Source organism: Oncorhynchus clarkii, chromosome 15, assembly GCF_045791955.1.
Source record: "Oncorhynchus clarkii lewisi isolate Uvic-CL-2024 chromosome 15, UVic_Ocla_1.0, whole genome shotgun sequence".
Lineage (NCBI taxonomy): Eukaryota > Metazoa > Chordata > Actinopteri > Salmoniformes > Salmonidae > Oncorhynchus > Oncorhynchus clarkii.
Window position 1 is genome coordinate 15,275,329 of NC_092161.1, and position 22,474 is coordinate 15,297,802.

General features: G+C 43.2%; 2 protein-coding genes across 2 annotated transcripts; both read left to right on the forward strand.

The window, feature by feature from the left end:
* The first annotated feature begins 2,393 nt into the window (after nucleotides 1-2,393).
* Nucleotides 2,394-8,431, forward strand: LOC139366799 (hepatitis A virus cellular receptor 1-like). Its single transcript, XM_071104503.1, has 8 exons — nucleotides 2,394-2,403; nucleotides 3,632-3,652; nucleotides 3,822-3,936; nucleotides 4,071-4,145; nucleotides 4,239-4,333; nucleotides 4,368-4,416; nucleotides 4,586-4,829; nucleotides 8,369-8,431. Exons 1-8 carry the CDS (start codon nucleotides 2,394-2,396, stop codon nucleotides 8,429-8,431), a joined length of 672 nt encoding a protein of 223 aa, XP_070960604.1.
* Nucleotides 8,406-20,189, forward strand: LOC139366693 (eotaxin-like). The gene is made up of 4 exons (XM_071104376.1): nucleotides 8,406-8,651; nucleotides 14,127-14,247; nucleotides 18,934-19,004; nucleotides 19,913-20,189. Exons 1-4 carry the CDS (start codon nucleotides 8,570-8,572, stop codon nucleotides 19,948-19,950), a joined length of 312 nt encoding a protein of 103 aa, XP_070960477.1. The 5' UTR covers nucleotides 8,406-8,569; the 3' UTR covers nucleotides 19,951-20,189.
* Nucleotides 20,190-22,474: the final 2,285 nt, after the last annotated feature.

The following is a 22,474-nucleotide window of genomic DNA, read 5'->3' on the forward strand; positions in this document are numbered from 1 at the left end:
GACCAGCCCTGACCCTAACGGTCGGCTATCTAAGGAGTGCACGGGGACAGGTGGGTCTATCTGCACTAACGGAATACCCAATTTATGGGCGAGTCCGCGATCCATAAAACTCCCAGCTGCGCCTGAATCGACTAGCGCCTTATGCTGAAGAGAGGGAAAAAACGCAGGGAAAAAAATAAACAAAAACATGTGACCAACCTGGAGCTCTGGGTGAGTTTGGTGCTTGCTCACCTGGGGTGGCCGAGAAGTGTTCTGCCAGCCAGCTCGACTCCCAGAGGAACCCCTCCAGCACCGGTCCGAAGTGTGTCCTCTCCGTCCACAATAGGCGCAGGAGGAGCCTCCTCCTCTGGTCTCCCTAGATGCAGCTCCTCCCAACTCCATCGGAGTGGGAGCGGGAGGGCTGGAAGGTGGAATTGACAAGACCCCTTCTGAACGCCTGCGGGCAGCTAGCAGGTTGTCCAATCGAATCGACATGTCTATTAGTTCATCCAGGGAGAGAGTTGTGTCCCGACAAGCTAGCTCCCGGCGGACGTCCTCCCGGAGACTGCAACGGTAATGGTCCATCAGGGCCCTGTCATTCCACCCAGCACCAGCATGCTTCCATACCTTTTCCAATGACCAATGAAATATGTATTTCAGTGGAGCTGCAATCTGGGGAGCAGCAGATAAAAAACTGTCCATAAGACCATAACCTGTAGATTTACCATTTGGGTAATGACTTCGGTAGGATTAACACCTCCTGGTAAAACCAATGGCAGACTAAAAGAGCAGGTTCATAATATGATCATCAACAATTTGGACAATAGCGTGTTTGGAAGAATTTGTGTTTGCATTATCTGTCAAATGAGTTTTCTTTTTTTTTTAAATCAGCAAAATGATTGGCTGTTTATTTTTTATTGTTCTCCCGTCAACTTCCACGCTTGATGTGCATGATGAGATGAACCAAGAAAGGCCATCTCAGTCTCTCGCTCTCTTCAAGGGAAAACATGTGTTAACATTGCCAAAGCAGGTGAAGTAGATAATAAACAATACAAATGAACAGGAAACATTACACTCACAGAAGTTCCACAAGAACAAAGACATTTCAAATGTCATTATGTATATAAACTGTGTTGTAACGATGTGCAAATAGTTAAAGGGAAAATAAATGTTGTATTTGCAATGGTGTTTGTTCTTCGCTGGTTGTCCTTTTCTTGTAGCAACATGTCACACATCTTGCTGCTGTGATGGCAAACTGTGCTATTTCAACCAGTAGATATGGGAGTTTATCAAAATTGGATTTGTTTTCAAATTCTTTGTGGATCTGTGTAATCTGAGGGAAATAAATGTCTCTAATATGGTCATACATTTGGCAGGAGATTAGGAAGTGCAGCTCAGTTTCCACCTACTTTTAAATGGAAAGCCTGTCTTCTCTTGAGAGCCAGGTCTTCCTACGGCGGCCTTTCTCAATCGCAAGGCTATGCTCACTGAGTCTATACATAGTCAAAGCTTTCCTTAAGTTTGGGTCAGTCACAGTGGTCAAGTATTCTGCCACTGTGTACTCTCTGTTTAGGGACAAATAGCATTCTAGTTTGCTCTGTTTTTTGTTAATTCTTTCCAATGTGTCAAGTAATTCTCTTTTTGTTTTCTCATGATTTGGTTGGGTTTAATTGTGTTGCTTATGTTGCTATGTGGGGTGTGTTTGTGTTTGTGAACAGAGCCCCAGGACCAGCTTGCTTAGGGGACTCTTCTCCAGGTTAATCTCTCTGTTGATGAAGGCTTTGTTATGGAATGTTTGGGAATCGCTTCCTTTTAGGTGGTTGTAGAATTTAACAGCTCTTTTCTAGATTTTGATCATTATCGGGTATCGTCCTAATTCTGCTCTACATGCATTATTTGGTGTTTGATGTACACAGAGGATATTTTTGCAGAATTCTGCATGTAGAGTCTCCATTTGGTGTTTGACCCATTTTGTGAATTCTTGGTTGGTGAGCGGACCCCAGACCTCACAACCATAAAGGGTAATGGGATCTATAACTGATTCAAGTATTTTTAGCCAGACCCTAACTGGTAGGTTGAATTTGATGTTCCTTTTGATAGCATAGAAGGCCCTTCTTGCCTTGTCTCTCAGATCATTCCCAGCTTTGTGGAAGTTACCTGTTGCGCTGATGTTTAGACCGAGGTATGTAGTATAGTTTGTGTGCTGTAGGGCAACGGTATCTAGATGGAATTTGTATTTGTGGTCCTGGCGACTGGACCTTTTATGGAACACCATTATTTTTGTGTTACTGAGATTTACTGTCAGGGCCCAGGTCCGACAGAATCTGTGCAGAAGATCTAGGTGCTGCTGTAGGCCCTCCTTGGTTGGTGACAGAAGCACCAGATGTCGTCTGGAGATAGAGAGGAGGACCAAGATGCGGCGTGGTAAGTGTTCGTCATTTTAATGGAAAAAACGGAACACTACAAAACAACAAAGTGACAACCGTGACCCTAATACACAATCGTGCTGAAACAAACACTACACATAGACAATCACCCACAACCCACAATGACAAAACACGCTACCTAAATATGGTTCCCAATCAGAGACAGAAACAGACAAACTAGACATCCAACATAGAATGCCCACTCAGATCACACCCTGACCAAACAAAACATATAAACACACAAAGCAAACTATGGTCAGGGCGTGACACCAGATCATCAGCAAACAGTAGACATTTGACTTCAGATTCTAGTATGTTGAGGCCAGGTGCTGCAGACTGTTCTATTGCCCTTGCCAATTCGTTGATGTACAGTTGTGGCCAAAAGTTTTGAGAATAACACAAATATTAATTTTCACAAAGTCTGCTGCCTCAGTGTCTTTAGATATTTTTGTCAGACGTTACTGAAGTATAATTATAAGCATTTCATAAGTGCCAAAGGCATTTATTGACAATTACATGAAGTTGATCCAAAAAGTCAATATTTGCAGTGTTGACCCTTCTTTTTCAAGACCTTTGCAATCTGCCCTGGCATGCTGTCAATTAACTTCTGGGCCACATCCTGACTGATGGCAGCCCATTCTTGCATAATCAATGCTTGGAGTTCGTCAGAATTTGTGGGTTTTTGTTTGTCCACCCGCCTCTTGAGGATTGACCACAAGTTCTCAATGGGATTAAGGTCTGGGGGGGTTTCCTGGCCATGGACCCAAAATATCAATGTTTTGTTCCCTGAGCCACTTAGTTATCACTTTTGCCTTATGGCAAGATGCTCCATCATGCTGGAAAAGGCATTGTTCGTCACCAAACTGTTCCTGGATGGTTGGGAGAAGTTGCTCTCGGAGAATGTGTTGGTACCATTCTTTATTCATGGCTGTGTTCTTAGGCAAAATTGTGTGTGAACCCACTCCCTTGGCAGAGAAGCAATCCCACACATGAATGGTCTCAGGATGCTTTACTGTTGGCATGACACAGGACTGATGGTAGTGCTCACCTTGTCTTCTCCGGACAAGCTTTTTTCCGGATGCCCCAAACAATCGGAAAGGGGATTCATCAGAGAAAATGACTTTACCCCAGTCCTCCCTGTGCTGGACTGGGACAGGTAAGGGGAAGGAGTGAGTGTTAGAGCTGGGCTGGACTGGGACAGGTAAGGGGAAGGGAGTGTGTGTTAGAGCTGGGCTGGACTGGGACAGGTAAGGGGAAGGGAGTGTGTGTTAGAGCTGGGCTGGACTGGGACAGGTAAGGGGAAGGAGGGAGTGTTAGGGGATTAGAGCTGGGATGTAACAGGATACATGGTTTTTGAAGTGATTGCCAGGTCAAGAGGATTTGTTTTAACATATGTAAACTCTTCTCCCTCCTCAGTAGATGCAGAAAAGCTGGTGTCGTGCTGTAAGACAGTGTCTAGGACAGAGGTGAACGATCCCATCACAGGCTACTGGATTCAGAACTATAACGCTCCTTGTGTACGGGCCGTCATGTAAGGAACTTTTAGTCTATTTCATTTAGGTTTATCCAGTTTACAGTATGTAGTGGCCATGTTGTGTCAAAGCCCCCAGACATGTTGTGTCCAACCAATTCAGTTTCAGTGTTAACACTGTGTTTCTCCTGTAGCTTTGAGACGAAGAAGGGTCTGTTCTGTAGTTACCATAAACAACCCTGGGTACGCCGCAAGATTCATCAGTTTGAGTAAGTTAAAAATCACACATACACACACACACACACACACACAGGAAAGAACAACTGAGAAAATGAAACTGATTGTAATTTGTTCCTTTCTAGAATGGCCCGTCTGAGCTCAACATTTCCCTCGCTCTCCCTTCCGCCCTCTCTCACCTCCACCTCCACCCCTACCACTACCTCCTTACCCTCCTCTCTGCCCTCTCTCACCTCCACCTCCACCCCATACCACTACCTCCTTACCCTCCTCTCTGCCCTCTCTCACCTCCACCTCCACCCCATACCACTACCTCCTTACCCTCCTCTCTGCCCTCTCTCACCTCCACCTCCACCCCATACCACTACCTCCTTACCCTCCTCTCTGCCCTCTCTCACCTCCACCTCCACCCCATACCACTACCTCCTTACCCTCCTCTCTGCCCTCTCTCACCTCCACCTCCACCCCATACCACTACCTCCTTACCCTCCTCTCTGCCCTCTCTCACCTCCACCTCCACCCCATACCACTACCTCCTTACCCTCCTCTCTGCCCTCTCTCACCTCCACCTCCACCCCATACCACTACCTCCTTACCCTCCTCTCTGCCCTCTCTCACCTCCACCTCCACCCCATACCACTACCTCCTTACCCTCCTCTCCGCCCTCTCTCACCTCCACCTCCACCCCATACCACTACCTCCTTACCCTCCTCTCCGCCCTCTCTCACCTCCACCTCCACCCCATACCACTACCTCCTTACCCTCCTCTCTGCCCTCTCTCACCTCCACCTCCACCCCATACCACTACCTCCTTACCCTCCTCTCTGCCCTCTCTCACCTCCACCTCCACCCCATACCACTACCTCCTTACCCTCCTCTCTGCCCTCTCTCACCTCCACCTCCACCCCATACCAGTACCTCCTTACCCTCCTCTCTGCCCTCTCTCACCTCCACCTCCACCCCATACCACTACCTCCTTACCCTCCTCTCTGCCCTCTCTCACCTCCACCTCCACCCCATACCACTACCTCCTTACCCTCCTTTCTGCCCTCTCTCACCTCCACCTCCACCCCATACCACTACCTCCTTACCCTCCTCTCTGCCCTCTCTCACCTCCACCTCCACCCCATACCACTACCTCCTTACCCTCCTCTCTGCCCTCTCTCACCTCCACCTCCACCCCATACCACTACCTCCTTACCCTCCTCTCCGCCCTCTCTCACCTCCACCTCCACCCCATACCACTACCTCCTTACCCTCCTCTCTGCTCTCTCTCACCTCCACCTCCACCCCATACCACTACCTCCTTACCCTCCTCTCTGCTCTCTCTCACCTCCACCTCCACCCCTACCACTACCTCCTTACCCTCCTCTCTGCCCTCTCTCACCTCCACCTCCACCCCATACCACTACCTCCTTACCCTCCTCTCTGCCCTCTCTCACCTCCACCTCCACCCCATACCACTACCTCCTTACCCTCCTCTCTGCCCTCTCTCACCTCCACCTCCACCCCATACCACCAGCTCCTTACCCTCCTCTCTGCCCTCTCTCACCTCCACCTCCACCCCATACCACTACCTCCTTACCCTCCTCTCTGCCCTCTCTCACCTCCCCCGCCACCCCATACCACTACCTCCTTACCCTCCTCTCTGCCCTCTCTCACCTCCACCTCCACCCCATACCACTACCTCCTTACCCTCCTCTCTGCCCTCTCTCACCTCCACCTCCACCCCATACCACTACCTCCTTACCCTCCTCTCTGCACTCTCTCACCTCCACCTCCACCCCATACCACTACCTCCTTACCCTCCTCTCCGCCCTCTCTCACCTCCACCTCCACCCCATACCACTACCTCCTTACCCTCCTCTCCGCCCTCTCTCACCTCCACCTCCACCCCTACCACTACCTCCTTACCCTCCTCTCTGCCCTCTCTCACCTTCACCTCCACCCCATACCACTACCTCCTTACCCTCCTCTCTGCCCTCTCTCACCTCTTCTCCTCCCTCTGTTTTCTCATCCTTTCCCTGCTTCCCCCTCTTTTCCATCCGTACCTTCCTCTCACACCTCTCTCCTCCCTATCTCCTCTCCTCTCTTTTCCCTGCCTCCTCCCCTCCTCCCTCTATCTCTTCCTCTCCTTCCTCTAACTCTTCCTCTCCTCCCCCTCTCTCCTCCTCCCATCATCGGGAATCAACAAGAATGCCTCAACTCAGCAGTCAACATCCAACCAATAGAATCACTGCCAATGGCTGAAGCTCCTCTGATATTCCACTTTTTCATATCTAAAAAGCAGACATCCAATATGCATATTACATTCATATTGAATATCTTGTTCATATTGATGTTTTTCATAGTCTGAATAACTAGCTATAATTTATTCAGTTGTCATCATCATGTAAAATGGGTTACTAGAGTTGGAGAACATAAGTAGGCAGGGAAGTGCTGCTAAGGTACACAATAGTTTGTTTTGGTAGACAGAAGAGGACCAAGGCCCTCTTCATATAAAAAATTAAAATGCCTATTTGTATGGCATGTTCAATGGAAACAAAGTTTAAAAATGCAGACACGTTTCGGCTGCACGGCCTTCGTCAGGGAGTAAAAGGATTTGATAATACAATGTCCTCTTTTGAACAGCTTTTTCCAATCAGCCCTGATTTGAAGAGGCAGTGGTTACAGAATTCATTAGTGTTGTTATAGTTATTATGAATTATATTTTAAACCATTATCTCATGTGTTTATTTATTAATTTATTCAAGTACTTATGGGGACTTATAGTACTTTTTGATATTTAGATGAATAGGTTCATATTTGGCTGTTTGTAATTCATCATGTCAATTTTTTAAATGTTTTTATCATTTAAGTCAGTTAAGAACAAATGTTTATTTCCAATGACGGCCTAGTAGGTTAACTGCCTGTTCAGGAGCAGAACGACAGATTTGTACCTTGTCAGCTCGGGGGTTTGAACTTGCAACCTTCCGGTTACTAGTCCACCACTCTAACCACTAGGCTACCCTGCCGAGTTATCGATGTTATTTAATAAATGTATTTATTTACTTACACATTTACTATGTATTTTTTTTTTATTAATCAATGTTATTTTAAACTTGCAATATGCAGAAATCGCTCCACCACTTCCTGATTGGTAAAATTCTAATAGTTTGCGTAATTTCAGTTTGTTTGACCTTAGAGAGCTTTTTAGGTCTCTATTTTGGTTTGGTCAAGGTGTGATTTGGGTGGTCATTCTATGTAATTTTTTCTATGTTTTTGTATTTCTTTGTTTTGGCTGGGTATGGTTCTCAATCAGGGACAGCTGACTATCGTTGTCTCTGATTGGGAACCATACTTAAGTAGCTTTTTCCCACATGGTTTTTGTGAGTAGTTGTTTTCTGTTTAGTGTTTTGCACCTGACTGGCCTGTTTCGGTTTCGTTTATTCGCTTTGTCATTTTTGTTTCAGTTCGGGTTTAATAAAATGTCATGAACACTTACCACGCTGCGCATTGTGACAATAGTGCAAGCAATAGTGAAGAGAATCATTGTACCATCCAAACCGCTGTGAAATATATTTTCAATAACCAAGAATACTGTATTTTCAGCTGTTTGAATCTGGTGTACAAAACCAAAAGTAAAAGACTCAAAAACGAAACTTAAGAACTGGAAGCTAAGAAATAGCACTCATAGAACAGATTTACTACTTCTTAGACTTGCTTTCAATGAGAATGACAGATCTATAACTCCTTTTCTATGTGAATTTGGTCTGGTCACTCATAAAGTTACATATTGCAGCTTTAAGAAATGTTCATCAGAACAATTTCATTTTATGCTTATTTATTCAACTTAGGTGTAAACATCAGGAAATCTATGAAACTTTGCTGGAACTGAAACAGAAAATAAAATGATGTTATTTGGTGTCGTCAGTCTGACATCACGGGACACAGAAAAAACCACCATGAATTTGCAGCATCAGTTGTTCCCACGTTTTAGTGTGTGTGTGTGTGTGTACCTTTTATTAATCCATCCTTCTCAGAAAGACTGCTGCAGGGGGTTGGAGTGTTGGTGGTTTGTCAAGTGAGGTAGTAGGGGGTGAAATAAAGACAGAAAGGGAGAGAGAGAGGGGCGGAGGTGTGAATTTACCATTACCAATACTGACCACATCGTACAATGACACACACATGAACAAAGCAAGGTGGGACTTGCCACTCATGCTGTGAATGTAACCCACAGTGAGATACAAAACCTGACACTTCCCCTGCCTTCCAGACAGACTCATCGCCACGGTTACCAGACCAATCAGTAGACCTCCGACCCGTCTCCGTAGTTTAGTGCCTAGCAGAGTAGCTATCTGTCTCTGTTGGTCTGTCGAACGGTCGGTACATCAATCTGTCCATCCGTCCAGCCAGTTAGTAAGCCAGTCAATTAGTCAGTCAGCCAGTCAGCCAGCCAGTCAGTCAGTCAGCCAGCATGTCCGTGTTCCAATCCAGGACCCTCTCTCTGGCCCTCCTGATCACCATGTGTGTGTACCTCACCTCTGTGTCTGCTAACTGTGAGTACTGATTCACTGATTGATTAATTAATTGGTTGATTGATTGACGATGTAGTGATTGATTACCACATTTTATTGTATACATTCTATAACTATATATGAATATATAATATCTATATTATGCTATATACACTCACATTAAGATGCAGAAAATGTTAGAATTTGGTTAAAGTTTCCATTGAGTTACTGTAATTGGCAGGCTTTCGACAGACTTCCTACAACTCAGACCTCTTGGATCCAGAGTGGTCCAGGAACCACAGTTCTCTATGCTTTTAAAATACTTTTAACTGTTTAGTTTTACATGGGGGGGATGACTAACCGTTTGAATATACTGCATCTTCAGTAGACCTCTGACACCTCTGAGATAGGCCAGGTCACATGGTTTCCTGTCAGTGTCTCAGCTTTATGCAGCTCACCCTGCACTATCATCTCCAATGTAAATAACATGAGAAAGTACCTCTGATAAGCTTCCCAGTAAAGCATTAAAAACAATCAAACAACCCAGAAAATTGCTAAAAATAGCCCATATTAACATATGTAGCCTAGGAAACAAGGTCCATGAAGTCAATAACTTGCTTGTAACAGACTGACTATCTCTGAAACTCACTTAGATAATACCTTTGATGTTACAGTGGTAGCAATACATGTTTATAACATCTACAGAAAAGACAGAAATGCCAACAGAAGAGGTGTTACGGTCTATATTCAGAACCACATTCCTGTAAAGCTTAAAGACGATGTTATGTTAAATACTGTTGAAGTAATATGACTACAGGTTCATCTGCTTCACCTAAAGCCTGTTCTGGTGTGAAGCTGCTATAGACCACCAAGAGCAAACAGACAGTATCTGGATAATATGTGTGAAATGCTTGATAATGTATGTGATATCAACAGAGGCATATTTTCTGGGTGATTTAAATATTGACTGGCTCTCATCAAGCTGCCCACTCAGGAAAAAACTTCAAACTGTAACCAGTGGCTGCAACCTGGATCAGGTTGTCAGTCAACCTACCAGGCTAGTTACAAACAGCACAGGAATTAAATCAACATGTATTGATCACATCTTTACTAACGCTGCAGATGTTTGCTTTAAAGCAGTATCCAAATCCATAGGATGTAGTGATCACAATATAATAGCCATATCTAGGAAAACCAAAGTCCCAAAGGCTGGGCCTAATATAGTGTATAAGAGGTCATAAAAGAAGTTGTGTAGGGATTCATATGTTGATGATATAAAGAACATTTGCAGGTCTGTGATGTGTATTGAGGAGCAACCAGACTCTGCACTTGACACATTTATGAAACTACTTATTCCAATTACTAATAAGCACACATCCATTAAGAAAATGACTGTAAAAACTGTTAAATCACCTTGGTTTGATGAGGAATTGAAAAATTGTATGGTTGAAAGGTATGGCAGATAAGTCTAGCAGCCCAACTGATTGGCAAATGTACTGCAAATTGAAGAAATCATGTGACTAAACTAAAGAAAAAGAAAAAGGAACTACACTATGAAACAAAGAGAAATTATATAAAGAATTATAGTAAAAAGCTTTGGGGCACCTTAAATGAAATTTTGGGAAAAAAAGCCAACTCAGCTCCTTCATTCATTGAATCAGATGACTCGTTCATCACAAAGCCCACTGATATGACTTTTTCATTGGCAAGATTAGCAAACTTAGGGATGACATGCCAGCAACAAACGCTGACACTACACATCCAAGTATATCAGACCAAATTATGAAAGACAATAATTGTACTTTTGAATTCGTTAAGTCAGTGTGGAAGAGGTGAAACAATTATTGTTGTCTATCAACAATGACAAGCCACCGGGGTCTGACAATATGGATGGAAAATTACTGAGGATAATAGCAGACAATATGCCACATCTTCAATTTAAGCCTACTAGAGAGCGTGTGCCCTCAGGCCTGGAGGGGAGCTAAAGACATTCCGCTACCCAAGAATAGTAAAACCTAATTTACTGGCTCAAATAGCCGACCAAACAGCCTGTTACCAACCCTTAGTAAACTTCTGGAAAAAATGGTGTTTGACAATGCTACTTCACAGTTAACATTAACAACAGAATTTCAGCATGCTTATAGGGAAGGACACTCAACAAGCACAGCACTGACACAAATGACTGATGATTGGCTGAGAGAAATTTATGATGAAATGATTGTGGGTGCTGTCTTGTTAGACTTCAGTGCAGCTTTTGACATTATCGATCATAGTCTGCTGCTGGAAAAATGTATGTGTTATGGCTTTACACCCACTGCTATAATGTGGACAAAGAGTTACTTATCTAACAGAACACAGAGGGTGCTCTTTAAAATGGAAGCCTCTCAAATATAATCCAGTTAGAATCAGGAATTCCCCAGCGTAGCTGTTTAGACCCCTTGTTTTTTTTCTATTTTTACAAACGACATGCCACTAACTTTGAATAAAGCCAGAGTGTCTATATATGTGGATGACTCAACACTGTACACGTCAGCTACTACAGCGACTGAAATGACTGCAACACTCAACAAAGAGCTGCAGTTAGTTTCAGAATGGGTGGCAAGGAATAAGTTAGCCCTAAATATTTCTAAAACTAAAAGCATCGTATTTGGAACAAAATACTCACTAAACCTTAAACCTCAAGTAAATCTTGTAATAAATAATGTGGAAATTGAGCAAGTTGAGATGACTAAACTGCTTGGAGTATCCCTTGTCGTGTCTTTACCATCATTAACTGAAGACTGATAGATTTGATCAAAGATTCTCTGTAATTAGTTATTACACGATCAACTGATTAAATAACCTTAACCACTTAATCACTTAACTAATTAACTAGGAAGTCGGGGCATCAAGGAAAAATATTCAGATTACAAAGTTATAATTTCCTAAAATAACTTTTCAGATATTTTACCTGATCAATTAGTTTTCAAATGAATGATTATTTACTGTACCTCACGTTAGTCTCATTCCAAACGTCGTAAACTGCACCAACCCAGTCTTCACTATGAGTCATCCATACATCAATTGTCTTAAACAATTGATTTATTACTAACTAAGTAATTCACAGAAATGCATAAACAAACATACAAGGTAAATGTGGTTACATGAAGTGAGAATGTGCCCTAGTGAGCTAAACCGGCATGGCGGCTTGTTTGACAAAAGGGGGTTGACTAAGAAGTCACTACAAAGTGATAATTATAACAATTGAAATGCTAATCCTTTACACATGAACGCTCACTCATTTGGGAACAATTGCAATCAATATATATGTTTAAGCTCAGTGTGTCATCTTGATCGCTGGTGAAAAGTTCATTTATTTTGTAGAATTGTACATCTCTCTCCCTCTCTCTCTCTGTCGTGGTTATAGTGGATAGTTCAGAGTGACATTCATTCGTTTCGTTATAGAATGGACGTTTTGGCGGTTGTCGTTTTTTGCGTTCAATGATACCGAATTCCTAGCTGCAGACTAGTAATTAATATCAAAGACTTGTTCTTATTCTGTCGGTATCGATAGTCTAAGAGTTTAACCACGTGGTATGGTTAAAAGATTCAGCAATGGTCTACAACCTTTGTCCTCCTAATGGAGAAAAACATGGTCTGCAACCTTTAGCCATCTCGTAACTGAGGTAAGCTCAGTCTGCTGATCGAAAACCCGAGTGGGGGTTTTATTCGGAAGGGCCGAAAAAGGGCAGTCCCAGGATGTCTGACCCTAACTGGACTCAGGGGCTGTCCCAGGATGTCTGACCCTAACTGGGCTCAGGGGCTGTCCCAGGATGTCTGACCCTAACTGGGCTCAGGGGCTGTCCCAGGATGTCTGACCCTAACTGGGCTCAGGGGCTGTCCCAGGATGTCTGACCCTAACTGGGCTCAGGGGCTGTCCCAGGATGTCTGACCCTAACTGGGCTCAGGGGCGGTCCTCTGATTTAGTTCAAATCAAAAGGGAATTGTATTTTTCTTCATTAAACAGTCCAAAATCATATTACACAATTATACAAACAGTATCATCCTCACTCATTCATCTTATACAACAATTAGATGTAAACCTCATATCTGAGGCTGTTATATAAACAGCGTTATGGTAATGTGACCACACTGTCTCCCATGAGCTTCCCCAAGTTGTGACAAACGGACCAGTTCGTAGCTGGATTCTTCACCGATCTTTTATACTTTCTCCGAAACATGAAATTTGTTCGTACCTCAAGTTCTGTGAGGTGGAAGGAATTCCTTTGTCCTCTATGAAATTTTACTCTGCCTCTTATACTGTGTGTCCATGAGGAGATCTTCAGGAATTTACGACGTCTCTCTGACCACAGCAACCTAGTTGAAGGAGGCAAGGGGGAGGCAGGGAGAGGGGGATGCGGCTTGCTATACCCAAAGAGGCCAATGCCATGACACCCTAGATTGGAAACTGTTATGGTCAAAACATATTAATGCTGTAGTAGCTCAGATGGGGAGAAGTCTGTCTATAATAAAATTATGCTCTGCCTTCTTAACAACACTATCAACGAGGCAGGTCCTACAGGCCCTAGTTTTGTCGCACCCTCTACTGTTCAGTCGTGTGGTCAGGTGCCACAATAAAAGGACTTAGGAAAATTGCAATTGGCGCAGAATAGGGCAGCACGGCTGGCCCTTGGATATACACAGAGAGCTAATATTAATAATATGCATGTCAATCTCTCATGGCTGAAAGTGGAGGAGAGATTGACTTCATCGCTACTTTTATTTATGAGAGGTATTGTTGAATGCACCGAGCTGTCTGTCTAAACTACTGGCATACAGCTCGGACACCCATGCATACCCCACAAGACATGACACAAGAGGTCTCTTCACAGTCCCCAAGTCCAGAACAGACTATGGAGGCACACAGTACTACATAGAGCCATGACTACATGGAACTCTATTCCACATCAAGTAACTCATGCCAGCAGTAAAATTAGATTTAAAAAACAGAAAAAAAAAACCTTATGGAACAGCGGGGACTGTGAAGCAACACAAACATTGGCACAGACACATGCATACACACACACACGATAACATTCGCACTATACATACACATGGATTTAGTACTGTAGATATGTGGTACGGGGGAGTATGGGCCTGAGGGCACACAAATCTGTGAATGTATTGTAATGTTTTTGAAATTGTATAAACTGCGCTAATTTTGCTGGACCCCAGGAAGAGCTAATGGGGATCCATAATAAATACAAACTAAAAACACATCATATTTATGGTTTAGAGATCAGAGGCTGCGTTTACACAGGCAGCCCATTCTCATTTATTTTAACCACTAAATGGTCTTTTGACCAATCACATCAGATCTCTTTCACATCAGATCTTTTTCAGAGCTGATCTGATTGATCAAAATACCAATTAGTAAAAACAAAAGAACAGAATTGGGCTGCCTGTCTAAATATTTTATTTCTGTCTTTCTCTCTCTCCCTTTCTATGTCACTTCCTTTCTTCCCTTTTATCTATCAGATCGTCGGCCAACTAAGGTAACCACAAGTTGCTGCACAAGAGTGTCTGACTCTCACATCAAATTTAGACTGCAAGGATACCACATCCAAAACGCCATGCCACCCTGTGTTGATGCCATCGTGTAAGTCTCGAACACACACACACACACACACACACACACACGTTTAACTCGGTGGTGTATGTTTTATGTGTAACGGATGTCGTCTTCTGAAGAGGAAGAATCGGACCGAAGCACAGTGTGGTAAATGTTCATTACTTTTTATTAAACAGAACACTGAAACAAAAATGACAAAGTGAATAAATGAAACTGAAACAGTCCTGTCGGGTGCAAAACACTAAACAGAAAACAAGTACCCACAAAAACCATGTGGGAAAAAGCTACCTAAGGATAGTTCCCAATCAGAGACAACGATAGACAGCTGTCCCTGATTGAGAACCATACCCAGCCAAAACAAAGAAATACAAAATCATAGAAAAAAGAACATAGAATGCCCACCCAAATCACACCCTGACCAAACCAAAATAGAGACATAAAAAGCTCTAAGTTCAGGGCGTGACATTATGATTAACTTCTCATGGTATGATTGTGGTAACGTACTGAAACTCAAGTCCTTTAGTTCATCCGACCTAGAATACCTCACAATCAAATTCCGACCGTATTACCTCCCAAGATAATTATTTTTAGTTTTAGTCAGATCCATGTATATTCCCTCTCAAGCCGATACCACGATGGCCATCAAGGAACTACACTGGACTTTGTGCAAACCACATATCCTGAGGCCACATTTATTGTAGCTGGGGGTTGTAACAAAGCAGATTTGAGGAAAACAGTACCAAAGTTCTACCAACACATTGACTGTAGAACTCGCGCTGCTAAAACACTTGATCACTGCTACTCACCCTTCCGGGATGGCTGCAAGCCCCCCCTCCCTTGGGCAAATCAGATCACGACTTAATTTTGCTCTTCCCTTCCTATACGCAGAAACTCAAACAGGAAGTAGCTGTGCTAAAGTCTATTCAACGCTGGTCTGACCAATTGGAATCCAAGCTTCAAGATTGTTTGGTAGCCTCCGAGAATAACATTGATACATACACTACCGGTAAAACGTTTTAGAACACATACACATTCAAGGGTTTTTCTTAATGTTTTTTTTACCATTATCTACATTGTAGAATAATAGTGAAGATATGAAAACTATGAAATAACACATATGGAATCATGAAGTAACCAAAAAAGTGTGAAACAAATCAAAGTATATTTTTAGATTTTAGATTCTTCAAATAGCGACCCTTTGTCTTGATGACAGCTTTGCACACTCTTGGCATTCTCTCAACCAGCTTCACCAAGAATGCTTTTCCAACAGTCTTGAAGGAGTTCCCACATATGCTGAGCAGTTGTTGGCTGCTTTTTCTTCACTCTGCAGTCTGACTCATCCCAAGCCATCTCAATTTGGTTGAGGTCGAGGGATTGTGGAGGCCAGGTCATCTGATGCAGCACTCCATCACTCTCCTTCTTGGTCAAATAGCCCCTACACAGCCTGGAGGTGTGTTGGGTCATTGTCCAGTTGAAAAACAAATGATTATCCCACTAAGCGTAAACCAGGTGAGATGGCGTATTGCTGCAGAATTCTGTGGTAGTCATGCTGGTTAAGTGTGCCTTAAATTCTAAATAAATCACAGACAGTGTCACCAGCAAAGCACCCCAATGGCATAACACCTCCGCCTTCATGCTTCACGGTGGGAAATACACATGCGGAGATCATCCGTTCACCCACAACCCATCTCACAAAGACACAGCGGTTGGAACCAAAAATCTAAAATTTGGACTCCAGACCAAAACACAAATTTCCACCGGTCTAATGTCCATTGCTCGTGTTTCTTGGCCCAACCAAGTCTCTTATTATTTATTGGTGTCCTTCAACCATGAAGGCCTGATTCACACAGTCTCCTCTGAACAGTTAAAGTTGAGATGTGACTGTTACTTGAACTCTGTGAAGCATTTATTTGTGCTGCAATTTCTGAGGCTGGTAACTCTAATGAACGTATCCTCTGCAGCAAAGGTAACTGGGTCTTCCATTCCTGTGGCGGTCCTCATGAGAGCCAGTTTCATCATAGAGCTTTATGGTTTTTGCGACTTCACTTGAAGAAACTTTCAAAGTTCTTGAATTTTTCTGCATTGACTGACCTTCATGTCTTAAAGTAATGATGGACTGTGGTTTCTCTTTGCTTATTTGAGCTGTTCTTGCTATAATATGGACTTGGTATTTTACCAAAAGGGCTATGGTCTGTATACCCCTCTACCTTTTCACAACACAACTGATTGGCTCAAACGCATTAAGAAGGAAAGAAATGCCACAAATGAACTTTTAAGAAGGCACACCTGTTAATTGAAATGCATTCCAGGTGACTCCCTCATGAAGCTGGTTGAGAGAATACCAAGAGTGTGCAATGCTGTCATCAAGTCAAAGGGTGGCTATTTGAAGAATCTCAAATATAGAGTATATTTAGATTTATTTAACACTTTTTTGGTTTCTACATGATTCCATGTGTGTTATTTCATAGTTTTGATGTCTTCACTATTATTCTACAATGTAGAAAATAATAAAAATAAAGAAAAACCCTTGAATGAGTTGGTGTTCTGTAACTTTTGACCGGTAGTGTACACTGACACGGTGACTGAGTTTGCCAGGAAGTGCATTGGCGATGTTGTTCCCGCTGTGAACATTAAAACATACCCAATCCAGAAACAGTGGATAGACAGCAACATTTGTGGAAAACTGAAAGCGCGAACCACCCCACCCCATGGCAAGGTGACTGGGAATATGGTTGGATGCAAACAGTGTAGTTATTCCTTCCGTAAAGCAATTAAACAGGCAAAACGTCAGTTCAGAGACAAAGTGTCGCAATTCAATGGCTCAGACACGAGACATATGTGGCAGAGTCTACAGACAATCACGGATTACAAAGGTAAAACCAGCCACGTCACAGACACCGACGTCTTGCTCCCGGACAAGCTAAACACCTTCTTCGCCAGCTTTGAGGATAACACAGTGCTACCGCCCGCTCCCAAGGACTGTGGGCTCTTGTTCTCCGTGGCCAATGTGAGTAAGACATTCAAGTGTGTTAACCCTCACAAGGCTGCCAGCCCAGATGGCATCCCAAGCTGCCTCCTCAGAGCATGCGCAGAGCAGCTGGCTGGAGTGTTTACAAACACATTAAATCTCTCCCTATCCCAATCGGCTGTCCCCACTTGCTTAAAGATGTCCACCATTGTTCCTGTACCCAAGAAAGCAAAGGTAACTGAACTCAATGACTATTGCCTTGTAGCACTCATTGCATTAAGTGCCTTGAGAGGCTAGTAAAGGATCACATCACCTCTACCTTAACTGACACCCAAGACCCACTTCAATTTGCTTCGTGCCCCAATAGATCCACAGACGATGCAATCGCCATCACACTGCCCTATCCCATCTGGACAAGAGGAATACCTATGTAAGAATGCTGTTCATTGACAATAGCTCATCTTTCAACAACATAGGACCCTCCAAGCTCATCATTAAGCTCGGGGCTCTGGGTCTGAACCCGACCCGGTGCAACTTGGTCCTGGACTTCCTGACGGGCTGTCCGCAGGTGGTGAAGGTAGGAAACAACACCTCCACTTTGCTGATTTTCAACACAGGGGTCCCACAAGGCTGCATACTCAGCCATCTCCTGCACTCCCTGTTCACCCATGACTTTCAGGCCATGCACGCCTCCAACTCAATCATCAAGTTTGCAGACGACAACATCAGTAGGCCTGATTACCAACAACGAGGAGACAGCCCACAGGGAGGAGGTGAGGGCCCTGGCATAGTGGTGTCAGGTAAATTACCTCTCCCTCGATGTCAACAAAACGAAGGAGATGATCGTAGACTTCAGAAAACAGCAGAGTGAGCACGCTCCTATCCACATCGACGGGACTGCAGTGGAAAAGGTGGAAAGATTCCTCGGCGTACACATCACTGACAATCTGAAATCGTCTACCCATACAGACAGGGTGGTGAAGAAGGCGCAACAGTGACTTGGTCCCTAAGAGCCTCACAAACTTTTACAGATGCACAATTGAGAGCATCCTGTCGGGCTGTATCACCACCTGGTACAGCAACTGCACTGCCCGCAAGCGCAGGGCTCTCCAGAGGGTGGTGGGGTCTGCCAAACGCATCATCGGGAGCACACTGCCTGCCCACCAGGACATCTACTGCAGCCGTTGTCACAGGAAGGCAAAAAAGATGATCAAGGACATCAACCACCCAAGCCATGGTCTGTTCATCCCGCTACCATCCAGAAGGCGAGGTCAGTACAGGTGCATCAAAGTTGGGACCGAGAGACTGAAAAAAGGCCATCAGACTTTTAAACAGCCATCACTTGCCACCTACCACCCGATTACTCAACCCTGCACCTTAGAGGCTGCTGCCCTATGTACATAAACATGGAATCACTGGTCATTTTAATAACGGAACACTAGTCACTTTAATCATGTTTACATACTGCTTTACTCATTTCATGTGTATATACTGTATTCTATTCTAATCTATTTTAGTCATTGCCACTCTGACATTGCACATCCTAATATTTCTATATTTCTTAATTCCTTTCTTTAACTTTTAGATTTGTGTGTATTGTTGTGAATAGTGAGATACTATCGCACTGTTAGAGCAAGGAACACAAGCATTTCTCTAAACCCGATATAACATCTGCTAAATATGTGTATGTGAACAATACAATTTAATTTGATACATTAGCAGTAATATTCTTTGTTTTGTTTCAGCTTCTACACAGTGAAAGGAGGGAAGATCTGCTCTGATCCCAAAGCACCCTGGGTCAACAAAAGAAAGCAATGTAAGGAGCTAACTTTCACACAAACACACACACACACACACACACAGTCTTGTACACCTAATCTTGTGGGGATGCAGAATTCAGTCCCATTCAAAATGTTAGTTACCCTAACTCTAAACCTAAACCTAACACTTACCTGTACTCTAACCATAACCTTAAACCCTAAACTTAACATTAGCTCCTAGATCCTAACCCTTAACGTAATTCTAACCCTAACACTAATTCTAACCTTAACCATAAACCAAACACTAGCTCCTAACCCTAACCCTTAATGTAATTCTAATCCTAACCCTAGCTCCTAACCCTAAACCTAACACTAGCTCCTAACCCTTAATGTAATTCTAACCCTAGCCCCTAACCCTAGCTCCTAACCCTAAACCTAACACTAGCTCCTAACCCTTAATGTAATTCTAACCCTAACCCTAGCCCCTAACCCTAGATCCTAACCCTAAACCTAACACCCTAAACATAATTCTAACCCTAACCCTAAACATAATTCTAACCCTAACCCTAGCTCCTAACCCTAACCCTAGATCCTAACCCTACCCTAGCTCCTAACCCTAGATCCTAACCCTAACCCTAGATCTTAACCCTTAATGTAATTAACCCTAACCCTTAATGTAATTCTAACCCTAACACTAATTCTAACCTTAACTCTTAAACCCCCTACAGATAGCATTTGACCTCGTGGGGACTAACAAAATGTCCCCAGTTGGTCAAATTTTGGTTCGTTACTATTCTTGTACACACACACACACACACACACACACACACACACACACACACACACACACACACACACACACACACACACACACACACACACACACACACACACACACACACACACACACACACACACACACACACAAACACACACACAGTCTTATCTTTCTGTCTCTCTCTAGATTTGAATGTGATGAAAAAGCAAAGAAGACATGTTTGACCATGACTGGAACCCTCTCCACTGTAAACACGCCTCCTCACCATCTCCTGCATCCTCCTCCCCTCCTCACCATCTCCTGCATCCTCCTCCCCTCCTCACCATCTCCTGCATCCTCCTCCCAAGATCCTCTATCAGCATACTTCACTTCTCTGCTTATTTTTTTGTCTGTCTGGTCCTTAAGATTATTTTGTTGTGTTTTAAATTGATAGAATTTCATTAAAATACAGAATGTTACAGTCTGTTGTTGTGCTAATGTTGTTCATACATGTGGTTACACTGATCTAAGACAGAGACGAAATTGCCACGGGGGAACATGCCCCCCCACCCCCAATATTCAGAACAGGTGTATATTTGTCCCCCCCAATAATTACTTTAAATTCAAACAAAAATGTGAACAGTTCATAAGCAATGGCAAAATGTGTAGAATTGCAGGAAATTAGCTTTAAAGTAACTGTTCAGTGTTTCCAGATTTCTATGAAATATGACCTACAATTAATTACAATATGAGTGAAATGGTTTTCCTTCTAAAAAATGTAAATTAAGTATGTTATGAGGAAGCATTTATGGTGTTGGCAATATTCATGCGAGTAGACCGCTGATTGGCCAGCTCATCCCCCTCAGGAGGATGACATCATCCTCTGTGAGGAAATACCAGGCATTTTCTAAACGGTCTGTTTGAGGTTGGGTTTTTGAAGTGTTTTTTTTTCTTCCAATTTACGCTTCGGCCACAAATATGAGAAAAGGATGAGTCAACGACATTATTTGGGTTTGAGTTAACAGAATATTAACTTTTGAAAGTGAGATTTTAACTGGACAGTAACTTTAAAGCTGCAGCATCCTTCCACTTACCCTCCCATGTATACTGCTTTTTCAAAATACCCCTCCATATACAGTGCCTTGCGAAAGTATTCGGCCCCCTTGAACTTTGCGACCTTTTGCCACATTTCAGGCTTCAAACATAAAGATATAAATAAGATAAGATATATATTTTTGTGAAGAATCAACAACAAGTGGGACACAATCATGAAGTGGAACGACATTTATTGGATATTTCAAACTTTTTTAACAAATCAAAAACTGAAAAATTGGGCGTGCAAAATTATTTAGCCCCTTTACTTTCAGTGCAGCAAACTCTCTCCAGAAGTTCAGTGAGGATCTCTGAATGATCCAATGTTGACCTAAATGACTAATGATGATAAATACAATCCACCTGTGTGTAATCAAGTCTCCGTATAAATTCTCCTGCACTGTGATAGTCTCAGAGGTCCGTTAAAAGCGCAGAGAGCATCATGAAGAACAAGGAACACACCAGGCAGGTCCGAGATACTGTTGTGAAGAAGTTTAAAGCCGGAATTGGATACAAAAAGATTTCCCAAGCTTTAAACATCCCAAGGAGCACTGTGCAAGCGATAATATTGAAATGGAAGGAGTATCAGACCAATGCAAATCTACCAAGACCTGGCCGTCCCTCTAAACTTTCAGCTCATACAAGGAGAAGACTGATCAGAGATGCAGCCAAGAGGCCCATGATCACTTTGGATGAACTGCAGAGATCTACAGCTGAGGTGGGAGACTCTGTCCATAGGACAACAATAAGTCGTATATTGCACAAATCTGGCCTTTATGGAAGAGTGGCAAGAAGAAAGCCATTTCTTAAAGATATCCATAAAAATTGTCGTTTAAAGTTTGCCACAAGCCACCTGGGAGACACACCAAACATGTGGAAGAAGGTGCTCTGGTCAGATGAAACCAAAATTGAACTTTTTGGCAACAATGCAAAACGTTATGTTTGGCGTAAAAGCAACACAGCTCATCACACTGAACACACCATCCACACTGTCAAACATGGTGGTGGCAGCATCATGGTTTGGGCCTGCTTTTCTTCAGCAGGGACAGGGAAGATGGTTAAAATTGATGGGAAGATGGATGGAGCCAAATACAGGACCATTCTGGAAGAAAACCTGATGGAGTCTGCAAAAGACCTGAGACTGGGACGGAGATTTGTCTTCCAACAAGACAATGATCCAAAACATAAAGCAAAATCTACAATGGAATGGTTCAAAAATAAACATATCCAGGTGTTAGAATGGCCAAGTCAAAGTCCAGACCTGAATCCAATCGAGAATCTGTGGAAAGAACTGAAAACTGCTGTTCACAAATGCTCTCCATCCAACCTCACTGAGCTCGAGCTGTTTTGCAAGGAGGAATGGGAAAAAATGTCAGTCTCTCGATGTGCAAAACTGATAGAGACATACCCCAAGCGACTTACAGCTGTAATCGCAGCAAAAGGTGACGCTACAAAGTATTAACTTAAGGGGGCTGAATAATTTTGCACGCCCAATTTTTCAGTTTTTGATTTGTTAAAAAAGTTTGAAATATCCAATAAATGTTGTTCCACTTCATGATTGTGTCCCACTTGTTGTTGATTCTTCACAAAAAAATACAGTTTTATATCTTTATGTTTGAAGCCTGAAATGTGGCAAAAGGTCGCAAAGTTCAAGGGGGCCGAATACTTTCGCAAGGC